Raw genomic sequence first — 20,337 nt, forward strand, 5'->3', positions numbered from 1 at the left:
GGCGCAAAGCATGCAAGGCTGACGGACATAGGGTTTTCTCGTGCTAGCCATTGGTAAGTATGTTGTGAGATGCTTGTGGCGATCTTGCCTCAGCATTTCTTCTGGATTTCTCAAGCTGACGGGCTGTCATGGCAACATTCTCGCATTTCTTTAAAAGGCCCCTGTTGGGGCCACCAAAGTGATGCCTCGACTGCTCACATATCGCTTACCACCCGTGACCCCTCTTTGCAGTTGTTATATCAGTGCCATTCTTTAACGCCGACAGCCGCGGCTTGTTATACGCAAGAAATGGCAAAAAAAAAAATTGATTTTTTGAAGATAACATTTTCAGTTTTTATAACTCTTTCTATCTGATTCCGAAGTATCATCCCTATAAACCACGTAAAAGTGCTCTAAAAATTTGTTTTATCAACCAAGGTAGCGAAAAACTTTGCACAAATCAAGAAAGAACAGCGTTTTTCAAGCCACAATATCTCTGGAACGGCGTAACCGAGTGCTGACATTGTGGTCTCATTGGAAAGTGCATTTCTCCATCTTCAAATTTGCCACTTCAGCCATTTCCTCCGTACAGAAACGAGCACCCAAAAAGCAAATGATTGAAGGTCATGCCGGAGTCTGCGATTGGCCGCAGCCACCATGTGACTCCAGCACAGTTTACCATTGGTCTGGCGCTTGCGTCGTCTGCTCAGCTCTTTGTACCTCACGAGCCTAGAAGTCTCCACTTGCCGTAATCTCAACCTGTCAAAACGGGTGCCATGCGGACATTGCAGTAGCGTGGCCGGTCCCTACCTTTGTGGACGTCTCAAATCCGCGGCTAAGCATTCCGAGCATCGGTTTCGCAGACTTCGTGACCAAGATTCGCGTGCGGAATCCTCGGACATGCGGCTAAGCCTTTCAGCACTCGGTGTTTCGGAATTCGTGACCAAGCACATAGCACACGCAATCCTCATACCACGGCTAAGCATTTCGTGCATAGGAGTCTCCGACTCGTCGATCAAGCACATTGTGCGCAGACATCTTGGACCCTCGCCTAAGCATATTGTGCATAGGCGCCTCCGACTGCGTGACTAAGTACATTGAGCGTCAACTCCTCAAGCCCGCGGCTAGTAATTTCGCGTGTTGGCACCTTGGACTGCGCGAATAAGTGCATCAACTCTCTCAACTCCTTGAGTCCGCATCTAGGCATTTCGCGCGTTGGCACCTTGGACTGCGCGAATAAGCGCATCGAGTGTCAACTCCTTGAGCCCGCGTCTAGGCATTTTGCGAGTTGGCACCTTGGACTGTTCAAATAAGCGCTGTGGGGACTGCGTAGCCCATTTTGTTGCAGTGCTATAGCGCAGCACGTTTTGGGCATAGGAGCCGAGTGCGGCGAGGTCGCTTTCGAACTTCGCGTGCGCGGTCCACCGCTTTCCCTCTCTCTCATTCCTCTGAGGGCGCCGAACGGTCCAGGGGCTCACCCGATTGGTCTGTTTGGGTGGGAACCCGCGTTCCCTCTCTCCTGACGACTCAAGTCGACACAGGAGCGGCAACGCGGGGAGAAGCTCTCAGACAGCGAAACGGTGCTTACTGACTTCCGATTCTCCCGGTCATCCCTTTGGTTGGCCGATCTTGCCGAAATCTCGACCCGAGGCGGTTGCGTACCTATTCGCTGCTCCTGTTCTGAAGGCTAGGCCAAAGAGACATGGCTCACTTGACGTGCGCGGTAGTACTGCGCCGAGTCGCCCTCGGAGGCTACCCCGAGCTCGTTGCCCTGGTAGCACAGTTGTTGGGAGCCATCCTCCCATACAGCGGCGTGCTACCGCGTTTTCGAGATACTGAGTGTCACCCCTTGACTTGCGGGAGCTTCGGCTCATGAGCCCCGCGCCGATACAGGTGTAGCAGATATCCTGAACGCCAAGGTGGTCGTATATTAAATGCCTTTCCTGTACTCTGGGCCTTCTCCTTGCGGCGCTCTGTTTCGCTCCCAGAGGAGACCGAATGAGCGTCCGCTTCGGGCACACGCTACACACGCAGCTGAGCTGATCGTCCCCCAGAGGGGCTCGGATCCTCGGACCCGCGCGGTGGTCTAGGTGACTCCTGGCGGAGCACCGCTATAGGCAGAGACCACAGCGCATCGAGTGTCAACTCCTCGAGCCTACGTCTAGGCATTTCGCGCACCGGCACCTGGGACTGCGTGAATAAGCGCATCGAGTGTCAACTCCTTGAGCCCGCGGCTAGAAATCTTGCGCGTCGGCACCTTGGACTACGCGAATAAGCACATCGAGTGTCGACTCCTTGTATCTGTGGTTAGGCATTTCTCGCGTTGGCACCTCGAACCCGCAACCAAGCATATTTCGTGTTCCCTCTATTATCAAATTGTCATGATAGCTTGTAACAATATATGTCTTACCATCCCTTCATAAAGAGAACCTCATCATGAGCTCTGTTCACTAGGCCCCTTGGGCTGGCACAGACACCTGGCTGCAGAAGTGATCGAGGCATCATACAAATGTACAATTCTGGAAAGCACCTAGCAGCTGCATATCTATCACTGGCTCTCTGATCTTAAGTTCCATGTCATTGTCAGGTGAAAATGACTTGGAAGGCTACTGACACTCTGAGTCTTCATTCAGTAAGTAACATGGTCAATTCTACCAAAAGAAAAAAAAAAATGGCTCAATGATTGTACTGGAGACTGCTATGAATCAGTCAGCCTGCAGGTACAACACTGGAACTATATTCATGCCCACACAGAGTTCTGCACCTCAGTTTGAAACCCAGGCACCATGCTCTTTGTAGAGCAGCAGCGAAGAATGCCATACAAAAGAGGGGGGGGGGAAGGGGTGAAGGCACACCAGACCAGAGGCCACGTGTACCAGAAGCCCTACATCACAAAACACCCAAAAGGCTACAAATTTTGTCCCTTTTAGAGAACTGAAGAGAAGGTAAAACTTTGAGTGCCGTTTTCTCAAAACTGTTTTTCTGCCTTTCTGCTCAGTTTCTGAAGCTGATTTCATCGTTATCATTTCACATATTTTGACTCTGTTTTTTTTTTCGTCACGTACTTTGGGCCACAATACAGGTCATGACATTCTCGCTTTCTTACCTTGACCCTTTGTAAGTCTACGATATGGCTATACGTATACCCCGAAAGTGTGCTTGATTCGAAGGTAACATAAGAAATGGCACGCCAAAAAATTTGTGTTGCGAAAGAAAAACAAAAATGCAAGAATGTTGCGACCTTCAGCACGCATTTAGCTATGCAGTCAATACTTAACAAGCCTTCTATTACGATTTTTAAGTTCCCATGGCTCTCCAGAAAGTTCAAGGTAGAAAAATTCTGCTCAATAAAATTCAGTAACATGGTCCCAAGATATCGCTCTGAAACTTTAATGGAAGCATCAGGGAGACATTCTAAACATTTGTGCCAATTTTCATCAAAATCCATGAAGAAATAAGGAAGTTGCTTTTTGAAAGCCACGTCCCCCCTTAAATGAGTGAACACAATCAGCAGCCGGATGGAGGAAAGTGGTGGGGAGGGGCACTGGCCTCCTTGCCATTATAATTTTCTCACATCGGCTCTGCCATCCCCCTATTTTGATTTTTTTCGTGCGACCTGGTTATAACAATTATCAGTTATAACAATGGAATGTTTGTGGCACTTGAACATTGTTATAAGTAGGTTCGACTGTACTGCCACGGGAATTTAATCTGGTTGCAGTTTTTAACATAGATTAATTGAGCTTCATAATGAAGTGCAAAGAACTGCATGTAAATGTATGCCTCTTGCTCATTTTCGTGCTCAAATACTGTTGTGGTTCACAAACAGTACCAATAGTTGAATGAGCTTTAACCATTTAACTAAAGTTTCACTCCTGACTAGTGGTCGTTTGTTTGCCTTTCTGCTAGGACTTCTGTTTCCTGCTCTCCACAAGGGCAGGTGGACTGGGTATCAACCTTGCGACAGCAGACACGGTGGTGATCTTCGACAGTGATTGGAACCCACAGAATGACCTCCAGGCTCAGGCCAGAGCTCACAGAATTGGCCAGAAAAATCAGGTATATAGAGACTGTAAGCTAAAATTCGGATGTGTAACTATTGAGTTCCAGTAGTAAAGAGTCTGCTTGATCCTAGTCTTACATGCATTGCATGCCGTTCAGGTGTGGAAAAATTCAGAGGTCGCAGTTTGTGCTGACAGCATATCGCTAGTTGTCCAGGCTATGAGCAATGTGAGCATTTTCTTTTCACAAATGCACAGGCAAGCTTGTAATGATAACACTTGCAGCTGGTTGTCAGTTGCTGCTGGTTAGTCTGTGACTAAATGACTTAAAAATTTTCAAAACAAGCCTTTTGTGTTGTATATTTTAAGGGGGAACATAGGTCTCGGGGACAAAAATTCAATAAAAAGAAAAATCAGCTTCCCATCTTTTATTTTCCCTATCTACGTGTCACAATGCACCTTGTGGCAAAAAATTAGCTCAATACAATGTGTTGTTGAGGAATAAAACACTTTGTATCCTATGAAATGCTCAATTTTACCCATGAAAGCGCTGAAAATGACTTATTTTGTGCTGTTCACTATTCCAAAACTGCTTGCCATAGTCAGGCCACCTTAATTTTGTTTGCTGGCACACTTTGGCCATAGCTTCTCGCCCTTGCGCATTAAACACCACACATCATCATTAATCTCGTTTGAAAGAGCACCTTTCCTGCCAAAAACATGCCTTCAATGCTGCTTCAGAAGAAAGCTACCTGGCTTTGTAGCATGATATGCACACCCTTGCAGTCTGAATTTCTTGCACTTTTCTCAAATACAGTCACAGACCGACAAGTCGGACGCCGATAATCCTGACATGCTCAGTAATTCGGACAGCCGCCAGCTCTACATTTGATTATCTGGACTCCGTCCGTGGCTGTAGCATATGCCACCTCTGCCACCATTATCTCCTCTGGCAACCTCAACGAGACAAAGTATGGCCTCAGAGATTACACCCTAAATGGTAATCTCCGAGTCCTTGCCTTGGTTGCAGCTCTACGCTTCTGAGATTTAACTCCAACTGCTGATCTGAATTGTGAGGTCACACCAGCATCGCGATAACCGCATTCTTTTCCGGCACCCCCACGCATGGCCCACTATCGCCATTCTGTTTGTTGAGTTTTCTTTGTGGACAGCGTTCTGCCATGCTGTGCTCGTTTGCTTAGCTTGCGTTCCAGACAGCGCTCTGATGGCTCCAAGAAGTTTTTCTTGTGAAGCTATAGATAGGCCGCATGAAATGGCACCAACTGTGCCCTCAGTCCGACTCCAAACGAGTCTTGAGTCGCAGTTTCAATGAGCCCGACTCCACAACTGGAGAGGCTGAATTGCCACCTACCACAGCGAGCTGAGATGTGGACATCATTGATGACCTGCTAGGCTGCGGTGTGCCGATTCCTGCTGCCATTAAATTTAAAGACTTTGCAGATGCTGACAGCGTGGTTTTGTCGTGTGCCGAACTGAATGATGATGAAATAATAAAGCAAGTTCTCCCGCCGTCAAACAGTGACCCTGTATATGTGCCATGTGCTCTAGAGCCTTCCACATGCGGACCTGACTCAAGCCTTTGCAGTGCTTGCATCAGCGTACAGTGAAACTCAAAACTGGCAGAAATATAGGCGGACTTGGTTGCACATAAGCGGAAGTGCGTGCAGCAAAGCATTGACCACTTGTTCCGTGCAAAAGGGCCTTAAAATGCAAATAAAGTTATCTTTTTTTGGATACATTCGTTTTTCGGACATTCGGTAGTTCGTACATATTTGTGTTCTCTGTGGAGACAAAATTGTCGGTGGTCGACTGTAATGATTTTGCAAGTCTCAAATTTTGGGAGTGCCACTGTTTCCCTCCAACTCAGGCAATTCTTCTAGTAGTTTCTTTTTTTTGGCCATCATTCTTTTTTTCCTCTTGAATGCTAGAGTTGGAGAGTATGCAAAACTATGATATAGTGTTTGAGGACACTGCAACATTTCAATATCACTAACAAAACTTCACATTGTTCAGTTGCAAATTTACACTTTCATAACTTTGGCTAAAATACAAATTGTACAAACATTAAAATGCTCACTTGCACTCTGAGCATTCCGGAACATACATGCTTAATTTTGGCCCTCTTTGTGCTGTAAATTTTTTACAAGTCAACATCTCAGTTTTATAACAAAAGGTATTGCTAAATTCTTTTTTTTTAATTGGTTTAGAAATAAACTAGTTGTATATTTTTATCTGCATACAAGATTATCTTCTGAAAATATCTTTTGTTTAGAGTCAATAACAAAATGATTTTTTTTTTTTTTCGGGACCCATGTGCTTCCCTTAATTATGCTCCTTTGAACAGCTAATCCAACAGGTTACTATTGTGACTTGCTGTTATGTTGATTCTCTGTTGTGGACATTGTTTATCAGGTGAACATCTACCGTCTTGTGACCAAGAACAGTGTAGAGGAAGACATTATTGAGCGTGCAAAGCGGAAAATGGTTTTGGACCATCTGGTCATTCAGCGGATGGACACCACTGGTCGTACGGTGCTTTCCAAGAGCAATGCACCGTCTAGGTGAGTGTGTTTGTTGCAGCATCTCTTTATGTGATGGGACAAGTTTTGAACTGTTTTGAGAACATTGGGAAAGTATTCATGAAGCAGATTCCAACATTGAGCTGTACTGAAATATCTTTTTACTTTTTAGTAACACAACTCCTTTCAACAAAGAAGAATTGGCAGCCATATTGAAGTTTGGTGCTGAAGAGCTCTTCAAAGAGTCTGAGGAAGGGGATGAAGAGCCTCAGGTGTGGTAGACATTATGATGACTTAGCTGTGTTTACTGCCACATATTTGAAAGCATAAGGGGATGGACATTTAAATATTTCGTTCTAATTTAGGTTGACATTGACGAGATCCTTCAACGAGCCGAGACAAGAGAAGAGCAGCCGTCTACTGTTGGAGATGAACTCCTAGGTTCGTTTAAAGTGAGTGAACTGTTCTGTCCTTTTCGTGCAGCTTTTCTTTTTTTTTTTTTTGAATAGCGAGCTGCTTGTGGTTATTCTGCTTAAGGGAGGCATAAACATGGTAGGTCCATTACATGTTAGAGTAGAATTTTGGTAATTGCAATTGCCACTTAAATGGAACAAAAAAAGGTTTGTTGAAAGGAATAGGCATTTTTCACAACTCCAGGTAAACGTAACTAAATATATTATCGAATATGAAGCTGAGCAGCCACTTTCAATGGTGTCAGGACATGCATCACTCTTTGCACTTTTCTTTTTTGGTTTTCTTGGCAGTTCTCTACATTGTTGCCAAGGCAGCTTTTGCTGGCTGGTGCCATGCTTAGCCACCATATGTGGTCTAGTGGGTTAGTGTGGGCTCAGCTGCGGTAGTGACTTGCTGTAGTTTCTTTGTGTTGGCAATGTCTGTGAGCTGTTGGTTTGCTTAGTGTTTCAGATGGCAGCACAGAAATGCCTGCACAATGCACTCACACTAGAAAAAACGAAAAGAAGTTATTGATGACTTCAAGAGTGGTTGCTTCATTAAAATGGCACATTCTCTTACTAAATGACAACATTAAACAAAAAATTGTGCTGCTAGCTCTAGTCAGCAGCTGTGTGGAAGTAGAAATCTTGTAAGAGGCTTTGTAACCATATCTGCTACACGTATTACCTGCCCCTTTAAAAAGATCATCTTGTGTGTGTGCTGTTGAGCTCGATCTCTCGGTAAATGGGGCTCCTAAAGAATGGAACTTATATCCCTAGTCCCTGGAGGTTCTGTTTAATGAGTCCACTGTCCAGGTTACATTCACTACTAAAGTTCTGGTGCTAGGTTGTTGAATAGTAGCAGTAAAGATTTTATTGCTAGCTTGAGGTAGTCCAGGAGAAATGGTCGGGCCCTCAGTCCAGGGCACTGCTGGCCTCCGCTGTCCGCCTGAACTGGTGTATTAATGCCAGTTGGCTCTCCAGGTCCGGGCTAGACAAGGTTGCCGAGAAACTTTTTCTATTCTTGAAGAATTAGACGATCAGAGGATTACTACACCTCCTTGCTTGATCTGAGTGTAGTTATCTGGAATGTTCTTGTTTTGTTAGATGTTTATATTGGATGCTTAGTGGTATCATCAGGATGTCATTCTGTTCTGTCAAAGTGACAAGAAAAAAAAAAAGAAAGCACTGAAGTTTGTGTGTGTATTTAACTTTAAATGTTTGCATTTTTGTGCCTGCAGGTTGCTAGTTTCAATTTCACTGAGGAAGAAGAAGTGGGAGTTGTGTCTGCAAAGGGCCTTGCTGAGGACGAGTCGTCTCAAAGCAAAGACTGGGATGACATCATCCCTGAGGCTGACCGCAAGCGTGTTGAGGAGGAGGAGCGGCAGAGGGAGGAACTTGAGCTTTACCTGCCTCCACGAAGTCGCAAGTCCATCCATCAGGTACTACATTTGGCTTTGAATCAAATAATTTTGCCTTCCATCACTGGGGAGCTGTATCTGGACGATCATTCTTGGACATGTAAGGCATGTTGATTGACAAAGCCAGCTGAAGTGGACCTGGTGGAAACAGTGGCATTTCTCTTGAAGGTGTTGCTTTCGCACCGTGTAGTTGACTGAGTGCATCTACAGGTTGGTTTTTGGGATGCCGCTCACATCTGTCGGGTGTCATGGTGGCCATTGTCTAAGACAACACTGAAAGTATCCCAAAAGTGATCATATCGAGAATTTTGCCACAGTGTTGTCTGTGACACCTAAATACCTGCCTACTCTTCCAAATTTTCCGTAATGCTTGCAAATTTCAGGTTGCTCTATGATTTTACTAATGTTGCGTCAAGTTTCAAGAAAGATAAATTCTGTTCGCGTAAATTTTATTAAAGCTATTGAAAGGTAGAATGGCGCGTCATTGCAACAGAGTGCACCCAGAAAAGAAGTTGCGATGGCACCCGCTCTGCTGTAAGTGCAAGACGCAGTACAGAAGTTAAGTAATTAAGTATAGGAGTATGCCTCGAGTAAGTTTATGCAGGTCAAACAAGTTCCTGGAGCAGTCAAAATCGCCAGCAGCAGAGTCACTGATCTGGAAAAATGTTGTCATTATCTGTTTTTCCAAGTTTGCAGCTTCCTGTGTGCTGCATCTAAAGGTAAATTGTTAATAAAGTATGTATGTATCCTACGAAGGTGCGTGCTTAGAGCAAACTTATAAGCATGCTATCCCCCCTGTTATATATATATATATATAATATTTGTGTGTTGGCAGGATTTTTATGAATTCTGATGTTTACAGGTTGGCAGGTATGCACTTGGTAAAACTTTTGCACATTTTGGTATGTAGGCTGTGCTGCTGTACTGTTGCACGCGGTTTTTGCATTGGCATTGCTATACTCTTCTGTTCACCCACACATTGTGATCATGCATAGCATAGGGGATAAAAGTATTGCTTTAGTCTTTCTTTAAAAAGTGAAGTTGCAGTGCCTTTTGTGTGACTGTTCTGGAGGATGGAGTGCACGATGATTTGTGTATGCATGTTAACATGCAGTTAGTGAAGGATGACGCATACCACTATGTTGCTCAATTGCCAACCAATGCAGCCAGCAAAATTTCACATAATGTCTGATGAAAACTTGTCTGGCCCCTGCATGCATGACTACTGCCAAACCAGGGCCACATGATAGCCGTTGTGTTATACGCCCAGCACTCCAAAACTGTCATTGCCAACCATTTCTGCTGTGGGATGCCAATAGTACCATTGGCAGCTGAGCAGCTGGTATTGCCATGGATGCTCTGGCCTGGGACCTCTTGACAGAGGTGCTGCATTGGCTGCCAACAAAAACTGCACTATTGCTTATGCAAAATAAGGAAACAGCGAGAAGTCTGCCTGTCTGTCATGTATTTCTATTTGCCTTTGTCAGCATTTTCTGTGTTCAGTAATGTTGTAGCGCACCCACTGGTGGCTCTTAAGCAATCCTTGCACCAATGGCTTGTGCCCTTTCGCTCTGAGAAGCTTATGTTCAGTGGCTGAAATTGGTGATGGCATGTCTTGTCCCAGGCTGCAAACTCTGAGAGTGATGACGGCCGATCTCGGAGGAGAGACAGGGGCTCTGGTGCTGGCTCAAATGGATCAGACGACGAGTCTCGCCCAAAGAAGCGTGGCCGCCCACGACTTATTCCACGCGACACGGTCAAAGGCTTCACGGATGCTGAGATTCGCCGTTTCATCAAGAGCTACCGCAAATTTCCTACCCCAGCCAAAAGGTTAGTACTCGCTGCACCTTTCATCTTTCTTTCTTCCCCCAAGAAAGTGCTCCCCAGAAAGCAGTTTGGATATCATTGTCGCACGCTACGGTTGAGTTTTTGCAGGAAATAACTGTTTCTGCTTTTGAGTGCAGTCTTTCACCACTACTGCTGTGCGGCATTCATCAAATTGGCATTGCTGTCAGTTTCTCAGGTTACAGGATGGTAAAAATTTAATTGTGTCACATGTGCAATTTGTGCTACATTGCAAGCTAACGGATCTTCTTCATGCATGTAGATGTAGCAATGTACCATGTGCATGTAAGCACGATTTGTGAGGCACAAGTTCGAGAAACTCTAGGGCCCATGTTCAGTCGCAGCTGAGGCTATTTATAAGTGGTCACTGTAAAAACTTGGCACAAATGCTGCCACTATCACTCTGCACTCTTATTAAAATATACACCCTTTCGAGCGGATATTTGTCCCACAACAATAATCACCATCTGCCTTGCTTGCGTTTCCTTTCTTCAGAACATTGCGCTCGCTACTTTCCTGTTGAGAATGCTATGTCACTCTGATAATGTGCATGTTGTTCATGACTGGGAATTGCTGGGCTCGCAGCGTTAAAGAACGGAAATGTGGGCAAGACAGATAGATGATGATTATTGTTGTGGGACAAGATATGCCCCAAACGTTGCAAACTTTCTTGAAGAGTGTAGCTGACAGAGACTGTGATCTGCGGCCATTCAGCCAGTGCCTTGTTGAGGTGGGCTAGTGCTAATGTCTTCTTTTCTTCCTGTGCTGTTGTTCTCTTTGTTCTTTTGTCATCCATACTTTTTTGCCCTTGTGAGGATGTGGCATAGAAAAGCTAATCTAATGGCATTCTTTATTTTTCTGATGTACCGAAATATAATTTAATGCTAGTAAATCTCCCACACTGGTGTATGCCGTGTGTGTATAATTTGTTTCTTTCTGTCCTTATTCGTAACTCACTGCACTGTCTGTACTAAGAACTAATTTGTTTGGGCGTAACTACCTATAATTTGCTGCAAAACTGACTGCAGTGGCTGCATTGTTGCATCACATCTTCAGCGTGACTAGTGGTGCTCAGTTTGTATCCTCACCTACATGTATTCGCTTAAGGCTTCTTGCAACAGGGTTCGCACAGGTCCTTGAAAACTTGAAAACCCTTTAATTTAGAAGTGTCATTTCCAAGGCCTTGCGAGGCCTGGAATTCGTTAGCGGTGCTTGAAAAACCCTTGATTTTTACAGTAATAATAAAAGTCTCTGTATTTTCACAAGAATTTAAAATTTTTATCATGCATTTTCAGTTTTGACTGATGTAAAAGCTTCAATTGTAACAAACAAGTTTCAGTGTATTGCACAAAGTTGCAACAAGTTTAGCGAATATTCTTTAAGCACGAGGCAGCATGCCCAGGAAGTGCACCTTTTAACAGTCGTGGCTGAGCAAGAACGCGCTCAAAGACTATGTTGTGGCAGACCCAACAAGCGCGAATGACGCGAAATGATGACCATGTGCAAAAACGTTTGACATTTCATCAATGGTTGAGCCTGCATTAAAAAGTCATCAGCAGAGTGTGAAGCACAATGGTAATATGAAGACAGCAGGTGGTAGCTCCTAAAGAGTTACGTGGTGTCGTGTGTGAGTGTCCAACCCGTCCATTCAGTCCCTGCACAGTTACCAGACTTGAATGCCGCATGCAAGGTGCACGAGTTGGTGATAGATGCAGAGATTTTGTGGACCACTAAAAGTGGTAACATCTCACTATTCCTACAGTTTGTCATCCCACAAAAATGATCTCTTTGAAAAAATGTTCCTAGATAGAGAAGTTGTGAAGGCCTTCTCTTGTGGAGGAAAGGAAGTGCGCTTACATGGTGTGCCATGGTCGGGCCATTTTTTCTTTCACCCATGTAACAGGAGATGGAGAAATGCAACTGTTATGTCATCCTGTTTGGTGAGCCCGCCAGTGATTACTTACATAAAAAGCAAATGGATATTCACATCCGGTACTGGGACGCATCACAAACAGTTGCAACAAGATACTTTACGTCCATTTTTGTGGGCCACGCAATGGCTGATGACATTCAAGAGAAACTATTGAATGCACTGGAGCCTGTTGATGGCCACCTCTGTTGATGGCCCTGCAAGTTTCTATGCATGAGCCTAATGTCAACTCGAAATTTTTCAGAGGTCTGCAGGGGCATCTGCAAAAAAACTATCAGGTGCAGTGTGTGGATTTGGCCACTTGTAGTAGACTGCACATTGTGCACAATGCCTACACGGCAGGTGTGAATGCGAACACTTAGGGCTTGGACACACTACTGTCAGGCCTGAGTGCACTGTTTCAAGGACTCCCCAGCGAGATGCGAAGACTTCTCAGCAGTGACCAGCCAGATAATGTCTCCCATCGCTGGGTAGAAAACGACCCTGTGATCGAGCGAGCCTTTTCTTGTGGTCTGATATTAAAAAATACATTGAGTCTGCATAAACAAAGAAAGGAAGTGAACCTGCCGAAATGTGCCTCATTCCTGAACTTGCGCAACTTCTGCACTGACCCATTGGTTCCAGCAAAACTGAACTTTGCTCTTGGAATTGCAACGATCGGGAAGCCTTTCCTGACGGAATACCAAGCAGACCAGCCACTAGCGTTCTTTCTAACAAAGAACCTCGAAACCATTGTCAAAATGCTGCTCACAAAGTTTGTGAAGTTTTCACTTCTGTCTGCATCGACTGGGATCACATGCCTGTTGAAAATCAACAATGAATGCCCAAGCAACCACAGTGCTCTTGAAAAGGTGGGTATCAGCCATGCAGCGGAATAAATTCTCAAGAACTCCAACGTCAGCCCGAAAGATTCCTTTGCTTTTAAGATGTAGTGCAAGACGCTTTCGGTCGGTGTGACAATGAAGATCCTTGAGAAGAGCCCGCTGAGGTTCTCCTTCGTTAGAGGCTTCTCTTCACTGGACCCATGGCAGATGTGCGTCAAGCCAGAGGAATGCCTAGCAAGTATCAAGAAAATTCTGGATGCCCTTATCGTTGCAAAGAGGTTGCATAGTCACCAGCGGGACTTGCTGGTTCTTGCTGAATACACTGGGCTGCTGCAAGAAGAGAAACGCAAGCTGAGACTGTTCGGTAAGAGTGCAGACAGAGTGGACGAATTTTTCTTGGAACTGCTGAAGTTCAATTCGTCCTACACCGAGATATGGAAGGTGGTCTGCCTTCTTATCCTTAGCCATGGCCAGGTTACTATAGAGAGAGGGTTCAGCGTGAACCGCCAAGTCTCTGTGGAGAACCTAAAAGACGCGTCCTACATCTCGTAGCGGATTATATGTGACGCTGTCAACAAGGTAGGCAGTATCCTAAACGTTCCCATAACAAAGGAGTTGAGAACCTCGGTGTCAGCGGCAAGGCACCGCTATGAAGCATATCTGGAATCGCAGAGAAAGGAGCAGCTTGAAGGAGCAAGGCAGTCGAAAAGACACATTGTCGAGGCGGAGATCGACAACATGAGAAGAAAGAAGGCAAAGATTTAGTCAACGGTTGCTGATCTAGTGTCTTCAGCTCATACCTTTGCTGACAAAGCAGAAGAGACAGGCAACATTAGCTACATTGTCAAATCAAACAGCCTGAGAAAAACACAAAAACAAAGAATGAAGAACTCCTAAACATCAACCAAGAAATGAGGGAAAAGCTGGTGGAGCTTTCGTGAACTCACTAGCACCTATTTGAGTATTGTGCAACAAAAATGTTCTTAGGGATAGCGTAATAAAAATATCCTTAGGTATTGTGCAATAAATAACTTTTGCATTGTGCTGACAAAGTGGTTCTATTATAAATAATCCCAGATAAAACATTCGATGGGGTCCTTGAAAGTACTTGAAAACTCTTGAATTTTCACCTTTGAAGCCTGTAGGAACTCTGTGCAAGCATGAGCGCTAGCACATTTTGCTGAGCGGCACACCTTGTATCACGTGTTCTTGTAGCCAAGAGTTCGATGAAAATTCATCTGGTCAGTTAACATGATGAAGTTGTTGTTGGTGACCAAGTTAAAGTGAAAAAAGGAAAGAACAAAAAAAAAACAAAAAAAACAGAGACATTCAGAGTCTGCACAGGCTGCTTGTCACACTAAAGCAGACCATAGCTGTTTGTCCCTTTTTATGCCAAGATATGATAAAGTGAGTGGGAGTAGATATGAGGTAGGTTCTCATCTGTTCTGTTGATAGTTTCAGCTGTTGTTTGGATTAGAAAATGTTCCAACAAAAGTCAGGTCACCGGTTTATTTTTCTTGGCTGTTAACACTGTTGTCCCCGTTGATGTAGCGACCATGAGTATCGACATACCTGGCAGGGGCCTTTGATGCTTTCTTGTTCTTGTGAGACATTCATTCGGTGCCCATTGATTCTTCTTGCAGCCTTGCCAGTTTCACCGGTATTATTGCAGTTTCAGTCAGCAACTGCAACCTCATTATCAAGTATTCCTGCTTATCAATGTGCTACTGTCACTCTCGTTTTAGACTCGATGCAGTTGCGCTGGATGCTGAGCTGCAAGAGAAGCCACTGGCTGACCTTAAGCGGTTGGCGACCATGTTGCACACTGGCTGTGAGCAGGCCATGAAAGAGAACCAGGCATCTGCTGCAAACACTGACACTCCAGATGCCAACAATGGAGGTGCACCAGGGCGGCGGAGACATCAGCGCACAACTTTCAAGCTGTCTGGTGTGTCGGTGAATGCCAAGTCGGTGCTGGCCAGCTATCAAGAACTCAGTGTACTGGATGCTGTGCTGCCTGTCAGTGCGGAAGAGCGAAGGCACTGGACATTAGACTTGCCGACCAAGGATGCCCATTTCGACACTCCTTGGTCTGGGGCTGAAGATTCTGCTCTGCTCAGGTGTGTTTTGTGTGCCCTTGAAAATTCATCCGCTATAACTGTAATGGATAGTGTCCAAACTGACACTTCCCTATCTTGAATCCTACCTTCCAATCTCAAAGGTCATGCATTGCCATACTGCTAATGCCAAACACTCCTGCTAAATGCCAGAAGTTTGTCATCATTAGACACCACCTATAGCTGTCTAAATTTCACCTCCAGTGAACTTGGGAGTAATGAAAAATGATCTCTGAAAACTCCAATCAATATTTCTCTTGCTTATAAATATCTGGTGTGGGAACAATTGAGTGTACAATCAAACCCACTTATAACAATACCGGTTTTAACAATATATCGATCATAACAATGAGAAGCTGCTGCACCATCAACTTTTGTATGTTTTCTATGGCGAAATAACCCGCTTGCTCCAATGCCCCTTCCCGGATTATCACTTAATAACGATGACGTTTGCTTGCTGGGCGTCTGTGCCGAAAGGTAATGAAATGAGAAATCCTTGAAAAGAAAAAGAGAAATTGGAGCCGCTGCACAATTGCCCGCTAACCCAACAGCCGTCACATGCTTATTTTCCAGCCCTATCTGCATCTCCAGCCTTGCGCCTTTCTCCCGTAGCCCTTCCACTATTCCAAGAAACGAATGGGCTGTGCCCGTAGCTATAAGCCCTGCCACCCTCTGAAACATGAATGGACCACGCCAACTGTGCTGGCAATGCTGCGCTGCTCCCAGATTTTTCGCAAGCCTCTCATTTGTTTGCTCATCTTTGTTGGTTGCATCGAAGTTGTTCGTGGCCACGTGATTTCTCAGCCTCGTTTGATTTGCTGCCGAAGCGGAAGATGGTCGATCCCCCCACTGACCATTGGCAGTGCACGACATTGCCAGTGAAAAGAAAGCGCACTGCTATAGATTTGAAAACTAAGTGCTTCTATCTGATGAGGCGATTGTTGCATATGTGCTTGCATTGGATAGTGACAGTGACGGCGACGATGGCAGCAATAACACGATAGGGCAGGCTGCCTTAACGCTGTCCATACAGGAGGCCCTGCATATGATTCAGTCCCTCCAGGGATTCATTTTGCAAAGCTGATAGATATATGGTTTTCTCGTGCAAGCTAGCAAGAAGTATATGGTGCCATGCTTGTGCCGTTCTCGCTCCAGCATTTCTTATGGATTTCTCAAGCTGAGAGGCTGCCGCGGCAACCTTTTCCCATTTTTAAAAGGCCTCTTTTAAGACCACCGTAGCAATGCCTTGGCAGAGCACGTGCACGTGCTTTGCAGTTGTTATAGCAGCCATGGCTTCTTACACGCAATCGGAGCAGAGTTGAATCGAAGCAGAGTTGACCAGTTAAACGAGTCGACACAATCAGCAGCCGTATGGTGGAAGGTGCTAGGGAGGGACACTGGCCTCCCCGTCATTACAGTTTTCTCACAACTGCTCTGCCATCACCCTATTCAGATTTTTTTTTTCATGCAACCTTGTTATAACAATAAAATTTTCATGCCACTTGAATGTTGTTATAGGTGGGTTCGACTGTATTGCATTTTTGCAGTGTTAAGTGTATTTTTGTAAAGTTTAAAGTGTAAAGTGCAGTGCATTTTTGCAGTGCATTGTGCAGTGTATTGCGTTTTGCAGTGTATTGCAGTGTAAAAATCCGGATGTGCATTGCAATTGTTTCTTCCTACTTCATACTTCTGCTTTCCAATTTTGATAATACTACAGTTGAATCTCGTTACTTCGAACTCGCTAAATTCGAACTGACGCTGTGGTTTCGTCAAAGTTATACGTATTCCAGTGGGCGAAAACGCCCGGCAATTCGAACGCTTGAGCATTTGCGATGGTTAATTCGAACATACTGTGCTTGACAATGCTCTCTCAGCAGATACGCAGGCAGCCATAGCCACACCGCGGCCACGCTAGGCCTAACTACTTCGATGTTCGTTACCAAGCTTCTTGCTGTTCGGTGTCATGTTTTTCATCGAAACAATTCGCCACTGTTAGCAATGGTGCCGACTCCGTCTTTTTAATCCTCGCAAACGGCTTCAAAGCGTAGAAAGCATAGTGCGTTGCGCAATGCTGATTCCCGAAAGTCAGCTTCACCGCAGTACAGCAGTGTAGCACGGTGAAACATACCAAAAGTTAGAAGGGGGCAATCGTTACAGGACATGGTACGTTTCCTTTAATTATACACACGCGCGCATCGCTTTGTCCTACACCAGCTTGACTGATGGATAGTGGCCACATCCAACTTGGATATCTTGAAGCGTTATCAATAGCTCAATACGAAGCGAAGTCTGCCGAGGCGTCTAACCAGGGTCTGGCCATATTGAGCTGACAAGCGCAGAGCATACATTGTGCATTAATGATCGTGTGTGCAAAGTATTACATCACTACGTGCCGCAAAAAGACCTGAAGTTTCAGACCGAACGCCGTTTTTCCTTCTCCTCACCATGGTCAAGCCGGACGGTGACATCCTCGTGTCCCTGCGCCAAGCCCACCAAGCCAAGCCTGAGGGCTGGTTCAGGACCCCTTTGGCATGCTGCGGCACTTTAGCATGCTGCCTGTAACTATCACTGCAACAGTTTAATCTCAACACGATCCTGTATTTGCTGGGTGAGATCCGCCTTTTCAGAGTGCTGTTCATCATTAACGATAATTTCATAGGTGCTAAACAGCAATAACTGTGCCAAAAGCAATTCGTCCTCCCTCCACAGGAGTCTTTGCTGGCATATGAGGGACAAAGTCAAACCAAATAGAAGCTTGTAGCAAAGCATGATAGTCTGCTTTTGGAGTACCGAAACTTGACGCCGAAGCATGAACAAAAGTAGACGTGACTAGTGAAACATGTTGCATATTTCCCAGGATCCAGAGCTTTGGCATTGTAATAGCCAATATTTTTGATGTCAGAGGAATTGGTTTGTTAAAGAAGCAGGCTAGCGCCCCTAGTGACTGTGTTGGCCTTGCTGTCATTGCAGAGGGATCTATGAGCATGGCATGGGCAGCTGGGAGTCCATTAAGATGGATCCTAACTTGGGTCTCACTACGAAGATTCTGCCCGATGGTGAGGAGCTGAAGCCTCAGTGTAAACACCTGCAAAGCCGTGCCGACTATCTTCTCAAGCTGTTGCGCAGGGTGCACGCTCGGCAGATGGCACTGAAGGAGGGAAAGGTATGTCACTATTCTCTTTGCAATATCCTTATTGAGAGCAGTTATTGTAGTGCATTGCATGCACGAACAATTCAAGAAATCCATTTAATGATATGGGTTGCTGGACTGAAATGGTTCATGTAGCACTGGTTCCTAGGTCACAGGACACACCTGTCCTGTATGTCTTTCCCGTTATTGTCCTTGTCTAAGTTGGTGCTGTTTAATCCTTTGTCTAGAAATCAGAAGCGCACTGTGCTGCCTGATAAGTTTATTTTGAATCTCCTGACCACGCTTGATATGAGGTGAAGTGGTTTGCTGCAAGTGTTAGCTACATGCTGCATTTTCTGCTCTGATGGCACACCAATATGCGTAGAGAGTTACATTATTCTCCACCATGTCTTGCTTTGGCGTCACGTTGTGGCACAGGGCTGGTTAGACATTCAGCTTTGTCAGCACACAGTTTCGATGCTCGATTATCCTTCTGCTCTGCTGGGTTTTCATTTTCATGTCATCCATGCATGTCTATACCAGGTGTCTATTTAAAAAATCTGTACATAATTTTCAAACATAAGTGCAATTTTACCCATTCACTGGTTTACTTGGGGACAAATCCTTGCATGACTGTTCGCATTGCTTAGCTAACTAACATATTCTTGACAGTTAGCTTATGCTTAATTGGTTTAGGCCACACATCGTAGCTGTTGAATTGAGGTTGTTCAGTGCTCATTACATGTCCATTTATTAGCACTAAAGTACCGTATTTGCTCGAATCTAGGCCGACCCCCTAAAGTCTGATGTCAACCAAAAATATATATATATTACCTCGAGTCTAAGCCGAACAAAAAAAGCGAGGACAGCATTCACAAAATGCAAAAAGCATTTATGGAATCTGAACATGCAGAGCTCATTCAACGTTGCCGTCGCTGCTAGACTCGTCGCTGTGTTCCTTGTCTCTGTCACCTTCAAACAGTGCACTATCTTCGGTACCATCAAGTGCATTAGATATGCTGCACTTTTTAAAGGCGCGCACGATCAAAGTACCTGGGTTGTCATCCCATGCTGCAGCTACCCAGCCTGCCAGCTGCGATAGCGATGCGCGTTTGATGCGACCTGCGACCCGTTGCCTTCGTCAGTCAACAAGTCCGTGTAATATTTCTGCAGACGATCCTTGAAAGGTTTATTGATGCAGACATCAAGTGGCTGCAACTGGCCCGTCATGCTGCCCAGTATGACAGCGAGGTCCGTGTTCGCTTGGGCGAGTGCAGCCTTCACATTGTCAGTCAAGTGCCCACGGTAAGAGTCAGTGACAAGGAGCGAGTTCTTTGTCAAAAGGGCTCCTGGACGCTGTCGCCACACAATCTTAACCCACAGTTCCACCATCGCACCCGTCATCCACCCGTTCTCATTTGCCCGCACAATGACATTTCTTGGGAAAGTTTCTCGAGCAGGCAGTGTCTTCCTTTTAAATATCATATAAGGAGGGAGTTCATGTCCATCAGCTGTGCAGCACAGCATCACAGTTGCGTGCTGCTTCTCACAGCCTGCAGAGCGCACCTTCACCTCCTTGGCACCCTTTTCATTCACGGTGTACGCCACTGGCATATCAAAATACACAGCCGTCTGGTTGGCTTTGCTGATTTGCCGAAGGTTGTAGCCTGGCACTTCTCTCTTTCGCAGCCCGTAGCACTGAAAAGCTATCAGCTTCTCTTCAAAATCCCTTGGCAGCTTCTGGGTGATTGAAGTGCGACGTCGGAGGCTGAAGCCGAAGCGCTTCATGAATTTCTGAAGCCAGCCCCGGCTGGCTTTGAAATCCTTTGGCGTTAGGCCTCGCTCCCTCGAAAGTTCACTAGCTTTTGCTTGGAGCACTTCTGTTTTCAATGGAAGGGCAGCTGCTCTCTGCGTCCGAACAAAGTCAGCCAAAACTGTCACCACTTCGTGGTGGCGGTCTTTCACTGGTCTGCTAAATGCCATCCTCGTTGCGGTGCACGCAATAAACTCCTGTCGTTGTCCCCTCCAACGATGGACGTTTTTCTCGTCGACGCCGATGTCCCGCCCAGCTTGCAGGTTCGACGATGCCTCTGTGGCT

At 45.5% G+C, this 20,337-nt stretch overlaps 1 protein-coding gene across 4 annotated transcripts in view; it reads left to right on the top strand.

Moving 5' to 3' along the window:
• Chd1 (chromodomain-helicase-DNA-binding protein 1) overlaps positions 1-20,337 on the top strand; it is an 80,621-nt gene that overhangs the window by 34,776 nt on the left and 25,508 nt on the right. For all 4 annotated transcript variants that reach the window (XM_070531808.1, XM_070531805.1, XM_070531807.1 and 1 more), the window contains exons 17-24: positions 3,889-4,038; positions 6,414-6,562; positions 6,693-6,792; positions 6,886-6,972; positions 8,214-8,414; positions 10,018-10,223; positions 14,738-15,112; positions 18,080-18,272. In XM_070531808.1, coding sequence (XP_070387909.1) covers positions 3,889-4,038; positions 6,414-6,562; positions 6,693-6,792; positions 6,886-6,972; positions 8,214-8,414; positions 10,018-10,223; positions 14,738-15,112; positions 18,080-18,272 — 1,461 coding nt within the window. The remainder of the gene's footprint in view (positions 1-3,888; positions 4,039-6,413; positions 6,563-6,692; positions 6,793-6,885; positions 6,973-8,213; positions 8,415-10,017; positions 10,224-14,737; positions 15,113-18,079; positions 18,273-20,337) is intronic.

Source organism: Dermacentor albipictus, chromosome 1 (genome assembly GCF_038994185.2).
Source record: "Dermacentor albipictus isolate Rhodes 1998 colony chromosome 1, USDA_Dalb.pri_finalv2, whole genome shotgun sequence".
In the NCBI taxonomy this organism is placed as follows: domain Eukaryota; kingdom Metazoa; phylum Arthropoda; class Arachnida; order Ixodida; family Ixodidae; genus Dermacentor; species Dermacentor albipictus.